Source organism: Pieris brassicae, chromosome 4 (genome assembly GCF_905147105.1).
Source record: "Pieris brassicae chromosome 4, ilPieBrab1.1, whole genome shotgun sequence".
In the NCBI taxonomy this organism is placed as follows: Eukaryota; Metazoa; Arthropoda; class Insecta; order Lepidoptera; family Pieridae; genus Pieris; species Pieris brassicae.
Genome location: NC_059668.1, coordinates 12,787,499 through 12,810,580, shown reverse-complemented (window position 1 = coordinate 12,810,580; position 23,082 = coordinate 12,787,499). Strand labels below are relative to the sequence as shown.

At 32.8% G+C, this 23,082-nt stretch overlaps 3 protein-coding genes across 3 annotated transcripts in view; 1 reads left to right on the top strand and 2 right to left on the bottom strand.

Annotated features, from left to right (window-relative positions):
- Positions 1-21,646, bottom strand: part of LOC123709022 (dynein axonemal heavy chain 2) — a 65,899-nt gene extending 44,253 nt beyond the window's left edge. The window contains exons 1-30 of the mRNA XM_045660100.1: positions 21,541-21,646; positions 20,734-21,162; positions 19,404-19,685; positions 18,132-18,726; positions 17,616-17,820; positions 17,180-17,317; positions 16,786-16,932; positions 16,285-16,407; positions 15,799-15,893; positions 15,426-15,501; positions 15,208-15,333; positions 11,790-11,888; positions 11,479-11,718; positions 11,134-11,248; positions 10,662-10,910; positions 10,252-10,448; positions 9,333-9,494; positions 8,623-8,740; positions 7,970-8,124; positions 7,637-7,812; positions 7,255-7,422; positions 6,946-7,113; positions 6,178-6,403; positions 5,740-5,859; positions 5,204-5,337; positions 4,493-4,763; positions 1,908-2,051; positions 1,314-1,412; positions 913-1,132; positions 366-528 (exon numbers count right to left, since the gene is read on the bottom strand). Of these exons, the coding sequence (XP_045516056.1) occupies positions 366-528; positions 913-1,132; positions 1,314-1,412; positions 1,908-2,051; positions 4,493-4,763; positions 5,204-5,337; positions 5,740-5,859; positions 6,178-6,403; positions 6,946-7,113; positions 7,255-7,422; positions 7,637-7,812; positions 7,970-8,124; positions 8,623-8,740; positions 9,333-9,494; positions 10,252-10,448; positions 10,662-10,910; positions 11,134-11,248; positions 11,479-11,718; positions 11,790-11,888; positions 15,208-15,333; positions 15,426-15,501; positions 15,799-15,893; positions 16,285-16,407; positions 16,786-16,932; positions 17,180-17,317; positions 17,616-17,820; positions 18,132-18,726; positions 19,404-19,685; positions 20,734-21,162; positions 21,541-21,613 (5,513 nt within the window). The 5' untranslated portion in view covers positions 21,614-21,646. The remainder of the gene's footprint in view (positions 1-365; positions 529-912; positions 1,133-1,313; positions 1,413-1,907; positions 2,052-4,492; positions 4,764-5,203; positions 5,338-5,739; positions 5,860-6,177; positions 6,404-6,945; positions 7,114-7,254; positions 7,423-7,636; positions 7,813-7,969; positions 8,125-8,622; positions 8,741-9,332; positions 9,495-10,251; positions 10,449-10,661; positions 10,911-11,133; positions 11,249-11,478; positions 11,719-11,789; positions 11,889-15,207; positions 15,334-15,425; positions 15,502-15,798; positions 15,894-16,284; positions 16,408-16,785; positions 16,933-17,179; positions 17,318-17,615; positions 17,821-18,131; positions 18,727-19,403; positions 19,686-20,733; positions 21,163-21,540) is intronic.
- Positions 2,496-4,087, bottom strand: LOC123709026. Its single transcript, XM_045660104.1, has 3 exons — positions 3,429-4,087; positions 3,015-3,293; positions 2,496-2,911 (listed from the first exon to the last, which is right to left on the bottom strand). Exons 1-3 carry the CDS (start codon positions 3,912-3,914, stop codon positions 2,660-2,662), a joined length of 1,017 nt encoding a protein of 338 aa, XP_045516060.1. The 5' UTR covers positions 3,915-4,087; the 3' UTR covers positions 2,496-2,659.
- Positions 12,208-14,920, top strand: LOC123709024 (DNA-dependent metalloprotease dvc-1). The gene is made up of 3 exons (XM_045660101.1): positions 12,208-12,533; positions 12,700-12,931; positions 13,555-14,920. Exons 1-3 carry the CDS (start codon positions 12,367-12,369, stop codon positions 14,875-14,877), a joined length of 1,722 nt encoding a protein of 573 aa, XP_045516057.1. The 5' UTR covers positions 12,208-12,366; the 3' UTR covers positions 14,878-14,920.
- Positions 21,647-23,082: the final 1,436 nt, after the last annotated feature.

Genomic DNA, 23,082 nt, shown 5'->3' with positions numbered 1-23,082 from the left:
TGCTTTCTGTAATAAAACACGTTGTTAAAATGAGAATAATAATTTTTATTAGCACTCGTTGAGACAACAACGTTCAGGTAACAGTCATATCGTAATATATATAACGTAAATAAATATTTACATTTCCGATTGCTATTTAGACAATGTATAGATATCCTAGGAAATGTGTCTAATATAATTTATTTTACACAGTTCCGTGCGATTTTAGGAATTACATACAATTCCCAGGAAATGTATATAATGACGGATTACATACATTTCCGGTAACATATACATATAATTGGTAACAATTGATACTCCACCTATTTGTTTCCTTGTTTATCTGAACTGGTACTTAACCTAAATTAGGCGTTATACTTGCTTACCTGTCAGTTAGCGGTGTGATAACAAGCCGACCTGAGTTTCCTATATACTCGTAAGTATATATCGAGTTAGTGTTTGTCTGTCTGATGAAACAGTCCTCCCGCTCCCGGTCCCAGTAGAACTTTAACTGTGAGAACCACTCAAAGGCCGATACTGTCATACAACCTAGAATGTATCTTGTAAACAATAACTAAATGACGTACTTACTTTAAATTATTTAACTACAGGAACAACAATTGTTTACAAGTTTTCGACTGAAAAAAGATACAATTGATTAGTACTAATCTTGGTCTCGAGTTGGCCTCACTACCTATCTTTTACACACCCTTTTTCCACTTACTACGGTGCTGACACACCACTCGCGCTTCAACCACTTTCATGTCATTCACCATGCATGCTCATCTCTTATGGGTACGTGCTTTTGACTTGGCCCTTGGTGCGCAAAACCAGTTACCTTTTTAATTATTTTCTCGTGTCGATATGTAGGTAGGTAAAATAAGATCTCTTGGAGCCAATAGCGACTTCATAAGAAATGGAAATACTACAAACCCAGTTTATACATCCTATCAACAGTATCTCTTGAATGTATCTCTATAACACACAAAGCGTTAACTTTACAACGCAATATCTTTGAAATCTCTTTTCGGGACATATTTTGTAATGTACTGAGAATTAGGTTTTGCTTTTTACGCAATTTCTTCAGCGGCTTTTTCTCTTTCATCAGCTCACAACGACATAGGGTACGTGTGCAGTCTGACGTCCATTGAATCTGCTCATAAAATCCATACATAAGTAAAATCCTATATGTTTTTGTTATACGAAACTCAATAGTTCGCTCTAAGTCGATTATGAATATAACTCTAATATATGTATTAGAATAACCTACAACTAAGAAGCACCAGACATACACACTATAATTTAGTTCAGGAGACTCTGGAGATAGGACGTACCTTGCTACAAGTGATTCCTAGTTGCCCAGGAAAATCGTTAATCCATTGCTCCCTTTGGTAACGACACTTCTTCAACGCAGCTCGAGTTGCGATTAAATTCTAGACCAGTAACAAGTTTTGAATGTTTTTTTTTAAATTTAAAAGTCACAGACTATATATAGTTTTCCTGTCCACCAGGATGTCGAATAAACTAACAACTTGTTTAATAAAGCAAAAGATATTTTATGTAACATAAAATCAAATATGCGCACTGAATATACAGTATTTCTAACTCACAAATATATGGGATACATAACAGGTAACATATGCAAAAAACTTTATACAACAAATAGAACTATAATTTTGTTGCAATCTATGTCAAAATTATCAAGTTATTCATGGTTCTAAAAGCTCATGAAACAAATCCTACACCAAAGGATATAATACAAATTTGCTTTTAACAGGTTGAAACTCACTTACTAATATAAGAACAAAATGAATGTATAGTTGTCTGCTTAATAAATAAATAATTATTTTAAAATCCCTGTATAATTCTAGTTATTAGACGAAAGGCTAACTACTATGTAGACTAATATGAACTAAACACTAACGGACCTCCCTTAAAACAACTCTCATAGTATGTTCAAGTCCAAGAAGCCAAATTTCTGCCGGACCATCTAATATTAAATTATACTTCCACTCTATACATTCACCATCATCTGACATCATTGCTTTAGCCACTGGGAGACCGACGGCATTCTGAATATAAGATACTTTTATGTATAGAATTTAAACTGGAAAAGTTTTCCAAATTAACTATAAAAACCAGTGGCGCTACAACCTTTTTTTGTATGTATCTCAGATTTCTGAATCTCTTTCAGGATAATTTGTCAATCTAATAGACAAGTGGGTAAAAAGCCTCCTGGGCCAGACACACACTGTCAACTTTTTGGCTCTAATGCTAGTTTCCTCATGAAAGGAAAACACCCTTCACTATTTGAAGGAATATTAAATGCCAATATAGATAGAAATGTCCCTTGGTGCACGGCCTGGGACCAAATTTACACTTCAGGGATGAGATTAGCACATTAAAGCTACTAGGCCACCACTGCTCTAAATTAGCTATAATAACAAAGTAACTATAGGGTATTAAAATAAAACACTAAATAAACTGTACCAGTAATTTATTTTTAACACATGTATATGGTGTGTATAAAATAATTAAAACAATGTTTCATTTAAAAATGAACATATGTCTGAAGACATAAGCATATTTCATTCCATAGTAATTCAACATCAACATTGTGGTTATCTAATTCCTTATATCTTTTCTAGAAGTTATTCACATTTTCTGATATTGACATGTCTTATTCCAGAGTTTTGGTTAAATCATTTTGATTTTTAGATACATTTCCTATAGACTTTTCAGTATCATTCATTTTATTGTGCAATCTATTGTAAACATTAAATCCCATTAGTTTATCAGGCATAGTGAGCAGTACTTTATATAAGGCTTTTTTATCTTGGTCAGAGCGACAGGACAGGACCATGTGAAAATAATGATTTAATAAAGATTGAGATTTTGCATAGGGATGGTTCATTAACAAAATTGTTAATGCCTGGAACAAATAAACCAAAATAAATATGGCATGCTTCAATGAGGTAAGTTAAGTTACTGTATTATTAACTAAATTAAGTAGTAAATATTAACATTTTACTTACCCTAATATAATGATATTCTGTCTTTTTATTAATGTGTTCATCTATTGGTGATTTTCTTAAAATATACAATAATTTATTCCAATCATGTGAATATATTGCTGTGTTAATTGCCTTTAAAAATCTTACTCTCCAATGAACACAACCATGCATTGTATCTATTCTTTTTCTACTTCTTATAATGACTGTAGATAGTTGCTTGTCTAATAAAGTCTGTCTACAGTTTTTAAGGATTGAGTAGTGCTCAGATTGCACTTGATTTACATAGCGCATTGCATTTTTCTGAAATTTGTAATAATAAATGTTATAGCACATAACCAGTACATATTGCATTCTTTGCAAGTTTTATCTTTATAGAAAAACTTATGGTAAGTAAAAATGTATAATATATATTATATTAATTTTATAGGCACTTACAATTAATTTTTTTGGCATGAAGTAACTTTGACTAAGTTCTTCTGATGTAAAAATTTTACAGTTCTCAGCAGCTTCTTGCTCTGCCCGGACTGATATTTCATGTAGAGGATCGTCTTTAGTTTTATTGTCTTGCTTTTCTGTAGTAAGATTGTGAGATTCCTCTGCAGCTTCTTGTTCTGCCCGGAGTGATAGTTCATGTAAAGGATCGTCTTTAGTTTTATTGCTTTGCTTATGTGTACTAACATTATGGGATGCCTCTGCTGCTTTAGCAGCAGCTTCTTGCTCTGGCCGGAGTAATATCTCATACAAGATTTCGTCAGTAGCTTTTAACTTTGTTAAGTTTACTCCATCTACACCCATACTATCATTGCACTGATCAGCCAAATCAACCGATATGCAGTCATTTTGCAAAGAATAATCAGCAAGCCTTTCATGCACGACATTTTTAATATCGCTGATAACATCTTCTTCATAGAGAAAAGCCATGATTTATTTTAAATAATGATAATAGTATCAATTATATCATTCTCTTTATTACCATGAGAATTTACTAGTTAAGAATAGGGCACACACACTGTTTAAATTATTTTACTAACTAGATAGATAATCTTGAAAGTTTGAATTTAAAATTATTTGTTTCACTTTTGATTTCCTATTCAGTCCCACGTGGAATTGACATCGACTGCTGACAATTAACAACAATACATACTAGCAAAACATTTTGGCGGTAATTTATTGTATAATATTAAGCTGTTTAAATAGAATCAATAGCATGTTTTTAATAATTACAATAATTTTTTTGGAAAGGACCTTATAAAAAAAGTACAGGTAAATTATTTCCGCCATTTGTCATGTGTATAAAAATATTATTTACGACCGAGTAGTAAGTTTCAAACGAAATAAGGCTATTTGAACCTTCTTAGCAAGGAAAAAACATAGTCGACACGTATATATGTATAATTTATCGATTAAAATTAAACTAAAAGTTTCATCAATATCAGTTTCAATTCATGTTTGTATTCTAAAGAATGAAAAATTTGTGTTATTATCGTAAAATGATATACCTTATCGATCCTTATTTTGTTGACGTTATCGAACAACTTTTTCAGATGGACTTGAATAAGTTGCGGCTTCTTTGAATTCCCCAATATTTCTAATAAATCGTCATTGGAAATGAAATAAAATCTAGGAAACAACTGTCGCTTTGTTTCTAAATACTTTTCTAATTGTCTTAAAATCCCATCTAAGTTATCAACCATTGTATTAAGCTTATTAAAAAGATACGGGGCTGGTTTGTACAAGCAAGCTTCGATTGCATTTGTCCCAGCGTACATACTAAAACGAAAAATTAAATAAAAAAATAAACATACTATTGCGAAGTATTGTATACCTCGGGATATCATGGTTATAAGTTTCTTGAAATTGCTAACATCTTTTAAAAAACTGCGAATTCTCTTGCCGATTTGCCTGACGAGTTTTCTACGCAAGCTTACCCATAATACGGTAGCGGTATATCGCAGTTGGAGTCATGTAATGTTACAAAACAAAGTACAGAACCGGCAAACTTCTTGAGCATTTTAACAAGGGAGTCAGGGAAAGTTTGCGCATCGTACACAGCGCGGGACACAAACGTCACCTGATTTACCAATCACGCGATCGACACGTCACTCTCCCGCCGCCAAAGACGTTTGTTTAAGACCTCTGAACCTACCTACATTATATTTTGAAAATACCTAGGTTTTTAACTAGTGGATACCTATTAAAAATTTACAAACTTGCTGGTTATCTCTGTCCAGTCGGCAGATAGTGCATCAAATATTTTGACTTCATTTGGTAGTTGCTTGCGAATATCCTCTCCACTAAATATACTTTCAAGATAAAGATAGCGCCTTTGGACTTGTAACGATATCTGCAACACACCCACTTTTACATAGATAGGTAGTTAAATGTTATATCAAATGTTACTATGACTAAGGATGTTTTACCATGTGGACAAAAAACATATTAGTTCAGGAGACAAAAAAGTAAGAAAAACAAATAAAAACGTCTACAATTTTTTTTATTTACACAGATCATACAACACTACACAAATGATACGGTTAATGGTACATAAACTAACTTTCCTCACGCCAGCAACATCTTACTAATACGTGGGAAACCGACTGACTGAGAAATAAAGCTAGACTTACACCGTGCTTTAAAATAAATAATTTATAGTTTTTTTTTTTACAATTTATTCATCTTTATAATTAAGCACTACGTAATATTCTTTATTCTGAAATCTGTTAAATACGCAAAACGAATATTTCACCTCTATACATTCCGCTACATAGCCCAATGACTTTTCCCAATAATCAACTTCTTTGATGAACGGTTCTACATATTTTGTGGACTTCATTGAGGATAATTGCACTTGATGGTCTTCCAAAAACTAGGTAAATATAATACGATTGATATCTTAACAGTAAGTAGAAAGTCAAAAGCTAAATTTGTACGAAAATTTGTCGACACGTACTGTCAATGTCAGATATTAATGTGTATTTCTTATATTATTAGCATTAATTTGACGTTGACATAACATTTTAATAGGCTTTAAATAAGATGTCAACTTGATGTGACAATTGGATGTCGGAATCGTTGAGTTATGTGAATAATGTATTATATATGTTAAAGACGTTTTGGTTAAATTTGTATTACTGGCTAATTGAAGACAATATTAATCCCTTTACTTATTAATTTTCATTTAAACCTGCATAACATCTTCAACATTTTTAATTTTATACATGTCGCCTCTGTGATGTTGCATTTCGTATGTTGTATTCTTCCAAACTTCGCGAATAGCTTTAAGACCATTCTCAATGTTAAGCTCCATGGTGGCCGCATTCGATATTTCGGCAATATCTTCAGCATATGCTTGGAAGTTGAGACGCATTATCAATTCCAGTTTAAAATCTTCAGAGTTTTGGTCAAATTCACTGTTAAGAAAGGCGTGCGCTTTAGTACATTCTAAATATTAAATTTAAAAGATTCTGATCTGTGCATTCTGTGCCAGATAAAAATGATGTTAATAACATAGATATAATATCTCGGTAGTTAGGTATATTGTCAAGATTTTGTCTTTTAATAGGACTACGTATTTACCACGATATCTGCCAATTTTTTTCAAATTTATTTATAAAAGTTTGCCAACACTCGGCACATTGATACATTGTTACAAGAAAAATAAAATACAATATATAATATGCCAAGCACTTATAGGCAAACATAACATACACAAAGACAAAAATAAAATTATAAAAATGTATTAAATCTATAGGAAAATCGATTCCAAAGTGTCAAGATTTGAGTTACAATATCTACACATATTGTATTAGAATTAGGTATGTATTTGTTTAAGGTTAGATGGCCAGGGAACCCTATTCTTTTACGTCTAAAGGCGAAGACCAACTTAATTAGAATAACTTTATTTTGCTTTTATTTAAATAATAATAATAATAATAATACTAATTATACTCACACGCCCATAAGCGTTTTGATCCTATCCCAATGTCTCTCCCTCATACAAGGATTCTTCAGATCACCAATCAAAGGTAGCGTTCTTCGAAAAGCATCTACTTTAACACGAGTCGTGTCAATTATATCCCAGCCTTTATCTTTTAACTGACGAGATAATCGATTGAAATTTCTGAAAAAATGTTCTACACCTAAATATTCAAAATATGAATCTACTCACAAAGATTAATATACTTTTTCTGGCAACATCGTACAACCAAAGGGTATTTAAAGAAAGGGGAGATAATTTTAAAGAAAGACAGAACATACACACCTAAAAAGATACATAACATTTTCTTCCATTTCATCGGTTTCCATTTCCCAAAATATTTGAGTTTTATATTTCTCCCAAGACTCCTCCCATTGATACACTAGACCCCACACTTCTTCTAATTTCTCCAGTTCCTTTTCCATCTTCTGAAGGTCCAAATTCACTGGAGTCCTAATCCATACATAAAAAGTAGCATTATTGTGGCTGTCCAGACGTTCTTATTTATCAATTAACTTTAGATAAGAATATTCTTACAATACGCTAATATAAAGTTATGCAAATTATAAACCAAATAATGATGAGAACCCTAATCACATGACATCTAATAAATGGCGAACAAAAACTACATCAAATATCGTATAACTCTACTAAATATTGTCTTTACGTCAAATTAAAAACAGCCAATCCATCCTTAATTTGCTGTTCTTGAGCACGCAAAGCGTTTAGCTGTTCCCTAAAAGCCTTCAATTGTGCCATCGCATCTTTACCGCTAACTTCAGAGCTGCATGGAGCAGTATTATAGAAATCTTCGCAAAATTCTTTAGCTGCTTCTTTAAACACCTATACAAACGAAAGCTTTAAATGTTTACTTCATAATCGATTGTTTACTTTTGCTCACAGTGCTGAATATCACATCTCTCTCATCTGCGCACAGCAACAGATTTCACTTACTGTCAGGTGCATCTTCAATTATCTCATCATTCACAAACAATCTTACCTCCGCTTGTTCCAAGAGTTCAGCCTTAAATTTATCCTTATTCAATTCCAATGCTTTTTTCGCTTCTTCCAACAAATTTAAATACTCGGCCCAAGTCACCGGTATATTCTCATGACGAGTTACCATATCTGAGCTTAGTTCGACTTCAAACTTCCCTGCAATATTCATTTTAACTTGCTATATTAGTTCAGAGCCTATACCATGACAGCTGTTATTATATTGCAGATAATAATAGTGTTACCTATTGGTATCGTAAGGTAATAAAATGTAAGTTTAGCTTTTTGGAGAAATTAGTAAATAACATTATTATTAAGCCTTTATTGTAGACACCCAGTAAATATATAACTTATTTAAGCTAGCAAATAAAACTTAATTCTAATACATAAATGGAACTTAATCTAATACATAACATGACCCGTTTTATGGTAATTAGCGAGTGCTGTGACACATAGGCCTCTTCCAGCTGCTTCCATTCTTTCGTAAATAACAAAGGTGCAATCAAGAAATTTGTTGCTAAACGGCTAAATTCTATATCCAATATACCCCTTACCATCTTAGTTTGTACGAGCCGTAGCTTTTTTTAACAATCTTTAATAGAACTGAACCATTTTCTTTTTACGAGAACTTTTTACGTACGCAAATATAAGTCTTACCAAGAGTAGTCATTTGGTCTGTTATTGGGGCAAATGTCTTTTCAAAAGGAGCAATTTCCGTAATTAATCTCTCATAAGTAGCCATTGCTGTCGCAAGCTCTTTTAGGTCAGCTGGCATCTAAAATTACATTAGTATATTGTAATAAACATTTTGAAGTAAAGAGTATCTGGCTGATGCTAAAGTGGATGTATTTTTTTAATTGATACATGTTATGGTATCTACTTGCTAGAGGAGTTTTAGCCCAGTGACTTGAGCATGCGCCTGTAAAACCTGGGAAAAGGGAAAGGGAAGCACCATTTACACGCGTCTCGCGCACCCTGAATATGAGATTGTACAGATACCGGCAAACTTCTTGAGCATTAAACAAGGGAGAGGGGAAAATTTGCGCATCGTACACAGCGCGGGACACAAACGTCAACTGATTTACCGATCACGCGATCGACACGTCACATTCCCGTCGCCACGCACAACCGGCGCTAAATTAATGTCTTGGACACAAAAGGGTGTTTCGAAAACCGAGAGTTTTCATCTAACCATTCTCATCTTTAAGTTTTTAAGTACCAATAAGGACACATACAGTATAAAAGGAAAAAAAAATAATTGTTCTCACGGCGTTTAATTATTAAATTTACGACTGACTTGAAAACGATCGTGTATTTTAGTGTTATGTTCATTACTAATAGCTGATGATACGAATAAAAATACATACAGTCATGGCTTCCACGCTACTTCTCTCTATATACGCATAAATAACGTCAATGTCACTCTCTGTAATAGTTCTTAGTAATTCCCCTAACTTGGTTTGCCACACTGAGCAATGTACTATTATTGACTTCTTCAATTCGCTTGAATTCAGCGTAATAAAATGTATCTGCAAAAATGTCATGATTAAAAACTTCAAAAAATCAACCGTACCCACAATAGACACACTTATTTAGTCTATGTGGGCCTGGGTTTCCGCCAGCTATATCCAGAATGTCGGTAAAATACTAGGCGCTGGTTCGGCTGTCGCATGTCAGTATAATAAAAAAAGTGATACAAGAATCGTAAGTACTGGATAATTTAACAATGTTAAAAAGAAAATGCGGTCGAATGTTAGTGCGTACATATACATACGCCGGTACAACACCTACCATTTCAAATTAAAATAGACAATTATTGTCATTCTCTGATTGACACCGATTTAGCGCAAACCAAGCCACATAGCGTCGAATATACAATTTTAATATATATACTAATAATTATTACATTAAAAAACCATCGATAATGTAAATTCGCTGCGCAAGTATATAGGCCGTAACTAGTAGTGTTTGAATCAAGCAGAAATATTTTTTTAAGATCAAGCGAATACTACTAGGGAAATCATTTCATCGGGAAATCATTAACCCAATGGGCCGCGGGTCTGTTTCAATTTTTGATCCTTCCATCCAGTTTTCAATGATCCTTCTTTGAGGGTTTTCTTTGTCTACGTACCTAACAAAAACAATTCTTTTGAAGTAATTTGACTCCCTCGTTAACCTGGCTCGGGTATACGATCAATATATTAGGCCCATTAGGCCAAACATTTGTTATATTTTAAAATCACACCTGTGAGTAAGTGAGTGTGAGGAGTGGTGGTCCTTGATTACCTGATTAAATGTCTCCTGTATCTGCACAGCGTTGGCTAAATCACTATAGTTTATAATTAATTTATCAAAATCTGCCGCAGTATGCCCCTCCTGTCTATATTTCTCCATAAATTCGTCCTTATCGACTTTCCAAATGTGAGCATATGGATCCCACATTCGGATATGCTCGTGAATAAGTCCAAGATTATATTCAACTTCTGAAATTAAATTATTATCGTTAACTATCAACCATGACAATGAATACTAAGTATAATATAAAACCACTCGTCTTTATTATTCGTTTGTTTAAAGAACATAGACCAACACTAAGAGAAATGTTTGTTACTGCAAAATTTTAATATAGTATATATGTTTATATGAACACATGTTCTTATACGCATGAAAATATGTACATATTAATTACACCATACCGTTATCAATAAGAGATTGCAGCTTATTCGTATCAGCATCTGTCTGTATGACGTCACTAAAGTTCTTGAGCCCGCCTGCAGGGAGGCCAAACTTTTGAAACAGCCGCGGCATAGTGCTCAAAATATGCACAATCTCATCCAAAACAGTTGTAAATGTATCGACAATTTCATTTTTCGTTGGTAGATATATTATAATTTTATCGGATAGATATAAACTCATTTTTATCAACGGCGATGGGGCCATCGTTCCTGAAAATTAAAACATTACATATATACTTAGTACATAGTTAGTATTCGCTTATCGGAAAAGATACAATGGAACCTGTTGTGACACCTAAAATCAGATGACATACCCTGAATCGCACTATAAAAGTGTTTTCGACCTCTAAGGATATATACAAGATCACAATATCAGCTAACCGGTAACCTTAGGGTGGATGAACAGAACATCGCCAAACACAAATATACTTACCATCGCCGTGTACGCATTTATACATGTTTTGCATAGTAGCTTTGATGGCTAAACGTAAGGCATCTTCAATAAGACGATCAAATCTTCTTACGTATTTTACCCAATGTTCAGCCATCTAAATAATCAAAGATTATGGTTTTATTTACAATTGAATAATATCGATATCAAATGAAAGTACGTAAATTAAAAGCTTTTAATAAAAAAATTACGTCGAAATGTAAAACCTCCTTTTGGAATAGTAAACAAATTATAGCTATACTGTAAGTGCTATTTATAAGAATATATTTATAATGTTAAGCTAAAGTGTCAGTTTTATAATAATATGGTGTTTATAATGTTCTTTACCTGTCCTATATAAGATTCAAATCCTTCGTAAACAATAATGATATAAACAATTATTTCTTTATACATCTCCAATATATTTGTAATGGCTTCGGTTTCCATGTTCCGAATAGTCTCTCGAAGTACATATATTTCAAAAACATTATAAATATCAAACTCAATGAGTGGTGAGTCACAAATTTTCTCCATGATTTTAACTAAATTGATATTGCAATTTTTATAGGTCGTCAAGAAATCTTGAAGCTGGAAAGGAAATTTTATGTATAAACATTTAATAATGTCTAGAATATGTCAACATTATTACGCTTACTCACTTCCCCAATTTGTAATACACAATCTGCAATATATGCATCGGACATTGTTGAGGTCCAAGTAAGTTTAAAAATTCCCGGTTGAACCTTTTTTTCACAGGCCTAAAATCACACAAACATTAATTATATATGACATTATAGCATTTTTTCGGAAAACAGACCGACAACATTTATTACTAACGAAACACACGAAAAGCAGTTATAAACAAATCTATTAAAAATATTTTGTAATCAGTGCTAGAGTTAAAATCAATTTTATTCTTAGAGTGTTTTTTATTAGTTCCTTTTCGATAGAAAAGTAAAAATACAAAATATGTCAGCCGGCAAATTGTAAATTGTAAAGGTAATTGTCATCTGTCTATACTCATACTCTATGTCTAGAGGTTTGTATTTTGTAAATCCAACATATTAACGGTAAAAATAAAGAGCAAAGATTCAATTTTATAATTACCAACTACTTCCTAAATATATTACGTGTAAAAATCGGTTTAGAAAGATGATATTTAGAACAACGTTAGAATGTGTTTTATAGCTTGTATATATAAGCATAGATTATCAAATGTGAACGATATTAAAAAATATGAGTGTTTTAAATTTAGGAGATCCAGAGTTGGAGCTCATTGACCCTACACCAAACATTCACGCTTTATTTTTACACTTTGATAAAACTTTCTTTTGGGAAAAGTTAGCAAGTCGAGCTGTTGTACGTTGGAGCAAAAGGATGTATTCTTGTGCCGGAATTTGTTCGTAAGTTTCTATTGTTTACTATATTATAACGGTGATATTTATTTATTTTACTCACACTTATCAATAATAAGTGTGAGTGAGATTGTGAGTTGATAAAGTAAATTGAAGCATGTGTTATTTGTTTACACGCTGCACCATTTCCTTATTCAATTTTTTTAACTTTTAGCTATCAAAGAGGTGGGCTCTGCGATATAGCATTGAGTGAACCTTTACTGAAACTCAGACCAAGAAAAGATTTAATTGAAACATTACTGCATGAGATGATACACGGATTCCTTTTTATCACATGCAAAGATCAAGATAGGGATGGCCATGGTCCAAACTTCAAAGCGCATATGTTTCGCATTAATAAAGCTGCTGGCTTAAATATTAGTATTTACCATGATTTCCATGATGAGGTCAGTATATATATTTTGCCAATTAATCTATATCATTTTACTTAGAACACATGATGCTTAGTAGCCACTGTGCAGAGAAGCAAAGTAGATGTTTACATACCAAAGAGATCTTATATTGGAGGTATATCACTGAATAAAAGTGAATCTATAACCTGGCTTTGTTAATAATTCAATACTTGAAAATATACTCAAGTTGTTGAAAAGTGGTATGAAATTACTAATTCATTGCAATTATAACTAGAAATCTTCTGAAAAGTAAATGTTTTTTTTCTATATATAATAATACTCAACCCCCATTTTGTTTTAAGATATAAAATCATACTTGCCCTGACACCAAAGAATGTAACTGTTATACATTAGATTGTAGGCTTTGTTAGATATAGGCGTTGGAATAAATAAAAGTTTCAATTGGAATAAGGTTTAAACAGTTTAACGGAAACATTACTTTTTAATAAAATTAGGCACTTAAAGTTTGAGACCAAGAAAAAGTATTACATGGCACACTACATAACTGAGGAAGAAAAAATTTCTTGTTATAACATCAAATATTCTCATATCTTTACCAATAATATAATATACATAGTTATATAGTATAGTTGAATTTGTTTGTTTTAAATTTTCAGGTAAAACTTTATCAAACACACTGGTGGAGATGTGATGGCCCATGTCAATCAAGAAGGCCTCATTTTGGAATTGTTCGGCGTACATCAAATAGAGCACCGGGCTCTCATGATTACTGGTGGATGGATCATGAAAGAAAATGTGGTGGAAACTTCATTAAAATCAAAGAGCCTGAACCAAAAAAGAAAAGTAAAAAAGAGAATAAAGTCAATAATGGTGATATCACTAAATACATTACTAAGAACAATAACATAATCAACAACCCTATTCCAAAACCACTTAAGGACTCAAATTTGAATAAACCAAAATTGAGCAACAACAATCTGGTGGTTTCAAAGAAAAATAATATTAAATTTAATCCAAAAATAACAAAACCTGTATTGAATGACAAACATCCAAATGAGATATCACAAATTTCATCAGATGTTGTTACAACAGTTAGAAATGTTTGGGCTAGCAAAATCTTGTCTCCATCTATAAACAGTAGCATTGTTATTCCTAAAAATGCTAATAAAAGGGATAGTACAGTTCTTAATCCCAAACTTGGTCCAGAGGAGTCTCAACCAAAGAAGATTATGAAAATAGACAACTATTTCAGTAAAACTGCTTCTGATATCTTAAAAGACATATATGGACAAGATTTTAAAATAACACAGTCAGAAAAGGATAATAAATTAATTCCAGTTCCAATAAATTTAGTTAACTGTCCCATCTGTGATGCAAAAATTAACAGTGATAAAATAAATAACCATCTAGATGAATGCTTAAACAAAGATGTAATAGAAATTATAAGTAAAAATAAAGATAATCCTGTGATATGTAGTAATAAAATAGAAAATAGGGTTCAACATGAAAGTGAGATCATAGATTTAACAAATATAGAATTTGAATCACCAAAGAACGAAATACATCCACTGACAAAGGTCAGTAAAAAAAATGACGTGCAAGAAACTAAAGACGCTTTTGAAGATATGGAACATTTTGATAATATAACTTTAGATGTAGAAGAAAAGATACTTTCGGGGAGTAGCAAGCTTGACTACAAGTGTCCATGTTGTGGGAAAGAGACTAAATCAATAGAGGAACATTTAGACCAGTGTCTTGCATTTTTTGATGACCCCACATTAATACCTGAAGAAGGTGCATCTACAAGTTACGTAGATACCAGTGAAGTGGATGTGCATGATGAATCGTTGATTCTTAATGCTTCAGGGACAATGTCGCCGTGTCCTTGTTGTATGAAGATGGTGGAAATGGCAGATATGAATAGTCACTTAGACAACTGTTTGAGTTCTAGTTTTAGTCATAATTTTGATGATACTTAATGTAATTATTAGATAATCTTAATGTTATTTACTTTATGTTGAATTTGTAATTTATGTCAATTTATATGGAATGCGATTTTGTTTTTTGTTAATATTCCAGATATTTGAGTAATATATAATGATAATGGAAATAAAACAGATTTTATTCAATTGATACATAATAAAGTTTTAATTTTCCCCTCAAATTTACTAAATATTTATTTAAAAATATTTAAACTCACTAAAAGATTATTCTAAAGTGAACTTACGTATTCTTACATCTAGGTGATGATAGTGTTGTACTATCTAATTATTATCTACAAGTCAGGCATTAAATAACAATATACATACTGAAGTTAAGGGCTTGAAAAGTTGTCTTTCATCATCTGAGAGGGAATCAATTATCTTATTATATCCCTTCACGACCGCCAATACGCTCTCGTATACGTAGAATACTGTCTTGCTTTTATTGTATACCTACAAATTATAATAATGGTAGGTATGAAATTAAATTCGGACCCAAGTAAACAGATCTATGTAGGAAGGAAGAAACATTTTTTAAAGAGTACCTGATAGGCGTGTAATGGTATGTCTAATCCCAAGTTCTCCCAATGGTGAGCTTCTTTACACAGTTCCAGGATGTTTCTATAAACAAAAATATTTAGCGACCACTTTTCTTAATAGATAATATTCGGAACAGATTTCGTGATATTTTTTTGCGATGCTACATTTCATATGCGTTTGTTTATTAAAATGTGCTCCTTAGTCGAATCGGACAGGATTTACCTCTCCATGAGTTAATTTGACAAATAGTTCATCTATTACCACTTAGTATATTTTTTTCTGATTGACTTCTTATCAGAGCTCAACAGTTTACTTTTTTTCATATTCAGGAGAATACAAACGAAACAAATTATGTAACATTCCAAGCAAATCACTCACACATCAATATTACATTCCAGAAGACCTGGATTTTCTGCGCTCTTTCTCATAAGCGTTTTATTTAGCCCAGCACCACACTTTTCATCGAGATTATGCTGTAATAAAAATTGAATTAAACGCGATTAAAATACTTAATCAGTAGAGGGAACCAGAGCAGAAGGTCCCCTTCACCAGGCTTATACCAATACAATCCACTAGGATAATGATACAATTATACAGAGGTTCACGTGTTTTGCTTCTAAAAGGACAAAAGTTTTTCTGAGCACACAAAGGCACCTTTAGTGAGTCATACCTTTAAACATACAATTAATGTCTGTTTTTTTCCGTAAAATTTGATTTGGTTTCTAATTGAAGTTTATTTAATTGATGTCTGAACATATAAATCACTTAATATTCTGATTTTAATATTCTCTTGGTGTTTGCGTTGTTATTGACTTCGTAGCTACGTGGTGAGGATGTGCGTATGACTAAAAATAACTAACAAACCGTCCAAGATATAAAGAGTTCCCGTATAGCAACATCTATGGCTCCCATAAGCCGGTTCACATGCATAATGACATCTTCAGAGTTGCTGCACGCCATTAGCCACACTGACGCATCCGTCATCACCTAAATATTTATATATAAAAAAAAAAGTTCGAATCTGAGGTACCTATTTCATTGTTAATACCCCATCAATATATGAAAGAAGTATTATTAATATTAGGTATTTTTCGATACCGGTCCCTTGGTAGTGGCAGTAGGGAGTATTTAGGCTTGCGTGAGGACGCAGATACAAAACAAGGACGCCGACTACCACTTAAGTAGCCCTAGAGAGTCCACAGTCAACTATTTGTAATCGGCACCAGGTAGAAATCTTTCAATGTACTATATTCCATAAAAGAGTCATTAACTAATAGGGCAGAAAATAATATAATTATAAGAATAAAATAATAATACACTTATTATATCTTATTAACTTCAAGAATAACTGTGAGTATGCCTAACCTTTTTCAAATATGCAAGTCTATTCTTTCTCATGCGTAGTACTGCGGCTCTGCCAGCGAAAGACGGCAAGTCCGTCGGATACTGACCGCGGCCCGAAACCATATCTTTCTTTGCTTCTTGCACTTCATCACTGAACATGGCCCAAACCTGAAAATAAAAGTAGCAAATGGCCATTCACAAATCTTGATCGGTATATTTTTGTTACATAATTAAAATATTTCCTAATCCTCGCAAGTGTTTCTTATTCATATATATAATAACAATTTAACTGCCTTGTTGCAGAACATATAACAGGTTTCAGAAGACTATATTTTAGATCTTCTAATATAGGCTTAGAGTGTAGCATGTTTTAGTTTAGAACCCCGAGAGGCTTTTACGCGATAAATCTTCTTACTTCAGCTGTCTTCCTCTTAAAGATTCGCTTAAGGCTCTTCCGCTTGGAGTAATTATGGAGAGAGTACAAAGCTACAACAGCTTCCTCAACATGATTCACGCCTTCGAATACCGTCTCCACGAGATTCTCTATAATTATCTGAAATCCAACACAATATACTTAGGTATATAACGCTTCTGTATATGTATGCTCTGTAAAGCCGTGGTCCCTTTTCAATAAACTAACTTTACTCGAATTTAATTCCTATCTACACAACTACTGTAGACCATTGTCGAGTTATAACAACAATAATAGTTCAAAAAGTAAGTAAAGAGCATCCTTAAACAACAATTAAAATATATATTTATGTTTATATATATTAAAGTCACAAAATAAGTAACAGTAAGTACTAGTATTACCTCCTATTATTAGTATTAGTAGTAGTAGTAGTATTTACCTCGATGTCTTTGATAACAGCTCTGAATTGTAGTATATCATCGTACCATGAAGGCGCTTGTACATCCAAGATTGTGTCTGCGACAGCTCTCACATTGTCCAACGCATCGTGGAACATGTGTTCGATTTGATCACATTTCGCCTCGAATTGGTCACCACGTGCTCCCCCAAACATTGGCTTGTTTATTACCTCTAATTCATCAATTCTACAATAGGGTGATGTAAATCAATATATTTTGCGCGAAAAATATAACTTGTAAGAAATAAAATAAATATAAGAGTAAGTATCGCGATACATCGACGATGAATGCCACATGGACCAAACATTTTAAATTTCTTTTTATAAATTTTTGATTAATATTATTATTAATATGTAAGTAAATAATATTATAAATAATTATTAAATATGTATTTAAAGATGTGGAAAAATTAAAATGGTTAAAATTAAGCCACAGGTTGTGCAAAATAGAGTTACTCTAAGTCCACCAATCATTTATGAAAATCGTTAAATACTTACCTTCCAAAAATAATCATACAATTACAAACGTCCAACATGTCGAAGCACCTCTGGACAAATGAGTCTATATAATTAAATATTGCCCCAATATCCAGTTCCCAAGAGCTAGGATTAACATCACTATGCGCTTCAGCCATCAGTTCGTAAATCTCCCGGTACCTTTTGCAGCAATCTATACATTTGCTGAATTCACCAAGCGCCTTCTTTGTGTTTCCTTCGAATAATTCGTCCAATTTTACGTAATTTCGGCAAAGGATTATTATCTGATTACTGAGAGCTTTGAAGAGGTTGGTTATTCTTGCCTCAGAGTTGTAATATGGACTCTCCATCCATATAACCCTGAAGAGATTGATAATTTGCGGAACGTGATTGGCAATCTCATCTGGATCATCCACACACTCCAGTATAGCACACGGTTGTTTTATTATTTGAAGGAATTCTATATTCGATGTCGCTTCTTTGAGCTTTTGATTTATTTCATCACAGAGAGATTGAAATTGGTGGATGAAGGTCGAATGGGTTGTAACTAGGATTTTTGTTATGTGTTTTACGGCAGGATTCCTCAGTTGATATAGAAGCGAACTGAGGTTTTCATCTGAAAAAAATATTATGTAATTACGCGAGCAGCTCACGTATTATAGCTTAAAATTGTTTCGATCTTTGCCAATTTTATTTTTAATTACGAAATCTAAAGTTGTATGTACTGAAAGGTAAAGTATTGATGATTAAACAAACTTACCTGTAAGTGAAGTTCTATCATAATTATACGAAGAGCTTTCTCCGAAGAGATTAGCATAGATCACATGTCGCGTCGCCATGCCGCTCTGTGGTTAAGGGTAGATAATTTTTATATGTGTGTGTCACACTACATGTGATCTATGTTTATCTTGAGGACTAGAGAGGAAGCTTGAGTATAATATTATTATAACCTTTACCATTGTTCCTTTAGTAATTATTGATCCCTTAACACTACGACTGTGTCACAATTGTGTGATTTTCCTCGTCTTTTTGAGTTGTATCAAGGATAAACCATCTAGGCGTGCTTTATTATTTGACCATAAATTATATATATTGTGTGTGTGATTGTTAATGGTCCGAGCAAAGAAATTGATTATTGGTATATAAATGTTACTGTGTAATTTGTAACAGAAATAAAGATTATATAACCATTATGTACTCACGACTTTAAATATATTTTTAAATGAAATTGAAGTGATGCAATTACATGATCTTACCAAAGAAACAGTATTTACTACTAAAAGAGTTACGTACGTCTATAAACCCAGAAGTCATATTCATCGCTTGGACATAACAGCTCCTTTTGAGAGGCCACTGAAGACTGGTCTTCAATGCATGATTTGATTTGATGTGTCCAGTATACTACGACCCCTTCAAGTCGTTTCACTAACTCCCTGTCTGCACTCGCCTTTTCAAACGTCAAGTTCTGACCTTCCCGGGGTATGTAAAGGACAGTAAGACCCAACATCTTATAGTACATGTCTGTTAGTTTGGCCAGAAACGTGTGAATTTGTGAACAAAATTCGCTTTTGACACCTGAAATAAATGAACGGATGTGAGGTGGGCTGACCACATCGTCAAGGGGGTTGGCTTCCAGTGGATACAGTGAGGCCACTGCAGGGCATAGTGGAGAAAAATAAAGAAGGTCCAGAAACGGGGCAAATAAAAGATGATGATTATTCAATGATTAAAATGTGTGTAAGATTAAGATTTTCGCATATCTCCTGTTTTGGTGAAATCAAGTTCCAAGTTTGGTGTTCAGGGTCGGCATTAAATGAGTCGTATAACTTAATACAGTGGAATCTCGATAACTCAGTACGTCAGTACGTCGAAAAAAACAATCTATACATAATTTATACTCCATACCTCGAATTTCAAAAAGGAGCCTCCGTAAGCCGTAGTTAGTAAAATATAACGTCTTACTTGGAATTCTCCGAAATAATAGCAATCAAATCCAAAATGAATGTTGGGGTTCGAGGCTTCTAATCTATTGTTTTTGTCTTGCACACATGCAATAAATCAATACATTCATCATTTTTTTAAGTGAATACTTTACAGTTTACTGAATTAATATGTAATTCGTTTTAATAATACTACAAATGAATTTTTATTCCAATTCGACTCTACAAATCTCTCGAAATTTCAATGTTAAATCATTTCTATCTCGAAGTTCTTGTTAAGTCTATTTTTTTTCATTTCCGATGACATTCGAGCTATCGAAATTCCACATTGGTTTTATCTAAAGTTTGATGACAAACTACTCGTTACGTTATTTGCTTTATATTGTGGATTCGCTTTAATAAAATTACAAAAAAATAATATGTAGTATGTCTTAACTAGTTTAGACTAGTTACTAGTTACTATTCAAAGCTTCAGTTAATCTCCTGGTCCTGATTCCGTGTGAAACACTAATTGTTTCGACAAAACGGAAGGCTGATCATGAAAAGAAACCAATAAATAAGATACTGAAAACTAATACTACTAGTAAAATTATCGACAACGTGACAGTTCCCATGTTATCTCTTAGTGATCAATATGAAAAATCAATATACGTTAAGTATGTAATAGTAAGTATAAAACTTACTATCAGGCCAAGTGTTAACGGCGAAGAAAAACGGAGCAAACACCAATTCTAAGTGCTTGATAATATTCGACTCCACAGAGTCAACAAAAGTGCCAAAAATGATGTCATCATGAAACGTCTCCGCTTTGAAAACGTAATCAGGTTGTCTTATAAAGTAAGACAGGTCGTACACTGGTGATAGGGGAATGTCTGATGCTGCTTTTAGCACATCGCCCTTAAAATAAACGCAAAGTATGAGAGCTTTTGGTTCTGTTATCCATTCTTCAATAGCAAATTTTGCCTCGTCGTTCCAATCCTCTGGTCGTAGGTCATATATTGTTGTCATTTCCATGATATAGGAGACCAGTGCCTTCAGTTCTGTTGGCTCATATACAGGCTTTACGGGAAGTGCCGCTAATTCACGCTCAAGTTGCGCTTGCCGTTCACGTTCTACGAATAAAAAATTAAGATATGTAAAAGTACTTTTATTTTGCTGCCTGCACGGGGATGTTGTTACAAATATATTTTTTAAGCTTTTGAAGTACAGTGCTTGAACAACAGGATATTAAGTATAATTTTCAAGGTCCGCCTTCGACCTCGATAAACTTGTGGCAATGAATGTTTCAAAGGGATTGAACTGGTTAAAGCACCACGGTACTAAACCAAGCCAGGAGGCGGTCGGATTTGTTTGTCTTAGTCTTATATGACCTCATTATAATTTTCTACTTATTTAAATTTAAATTATCATCATAAGTATTTGCTCTGTTCAAACAGACTGTACCTCAACCTTTTTTAAATTCTTTATGATAATCGTCATAGCAGACAAACCTCTTTCTTCCTCAGAATTGTGACTTAAGTCGTCGCTCCATGTCACTTTAACTCTTTTAATATCTTCCTCCATCGTTAGTTATACTTTAACACCTTAGAAATAACTTTTAAAGTTAATTATTGGCTTATAACAAAAAACGCCATTTTTAAGCATAAACAATTGAATGTTTAATCGTCAAAGATGTGATTGTTGATGGCCAATATGTTACCATGGAGCTTATATTGATAAAACCTTGAGTAAGAAAAAACATAGATATGGAACATTTACCAAACGAAGAAAAATAATTGTTTGTCGAGTTTCAATTTGTGTAGGTTGGTACTAGTTTTTGTAAGTTCATAAAAATAATATTAAATACAAGAACTGTATCACATATTAAATATTAACACCTTTACAACATATGCAGAAAAATCGCTGTAGAAACTCAAACTCAAAATCTTTAATTTATATAGGTAACCAAGTACACTTATAAACGTCAACAGAAATGATGTTTAATTTGATTCTAAATTTAACACCACCTTAGGGTAAGAAGAACTGGCAAGAAACTCTTTTTAATCGCCAAGTTTTGAGTCATAAAAATTGTTTGTAAGGCAGCCATAAATATTTTAACTGGAGAAAATGAATTCCAAGGATAAGAATCATTGAAAGGGTCAAATTTATAAAAAAACTTTATTGATTAATTTACGTTTACGATAGCTTTGAATTTTCAGGTTCTGGTTCAGTCAGCATTCGGGTTCAGTCACCGTGACCACGCACGCTGAAAAGCTCGCGAAACGTCGGAAAAAAATTATACAAAATTTAGAATTAGGTTTGAATTTATTCAGTGTTCATTATTTAATTTAGTTTTCTTCAAAATCAAATATTTGTGGTTTTTTATTATAGATATAGGGTAGGTACGCGTTACACGAACAAATATTTATTAAGCAAATAAAACAAACAGTAAAAGGTATTATTTTATAGAATCATTTAATGCCATAAAACATAGAGAAGCTTATTTGGTACAGTGTACATTGATTTGATTTTTTTTGAAGTTAATTGAAATGCCAGCGAAATGTTAAGATTTTCGGATTGATACTTGGCACATCATGAAATGATAAACAACTAATACAGAAATGAATTACCAACTTAATAATAATTTAATCTTGTTACTTTTATATATTGTGTACATCACTTACAATAAAATATGACGATGCCGTACAAACCAAAGAGATTTTGAAAAAAATATAATTGTTATTTCGTAACCCCTGACATTGACATAAGACATCTCAACTGATTACAGCGCTAAGAATTATTCGCTTTATTTAATCAGTTATGGCTTTAAACTACTGAGGTCTTATTGGTGGTTCTAGAATGTCCCGCCATGTTGTATGGCGTGGCGTGGGTTAACGTTCAGTAGGGAGGGCCGTGAGAGGCTGGCCAATGTACTTCGAGCGTTGTTGATCACACAAGTCGTCATCTCGCTGGTGATGGCAATATTTTGCTATAACGTGTCATTTCGGGTTATGTCTTTATTGAAGAATGTTCATAAGGTTTTTATTACTTAT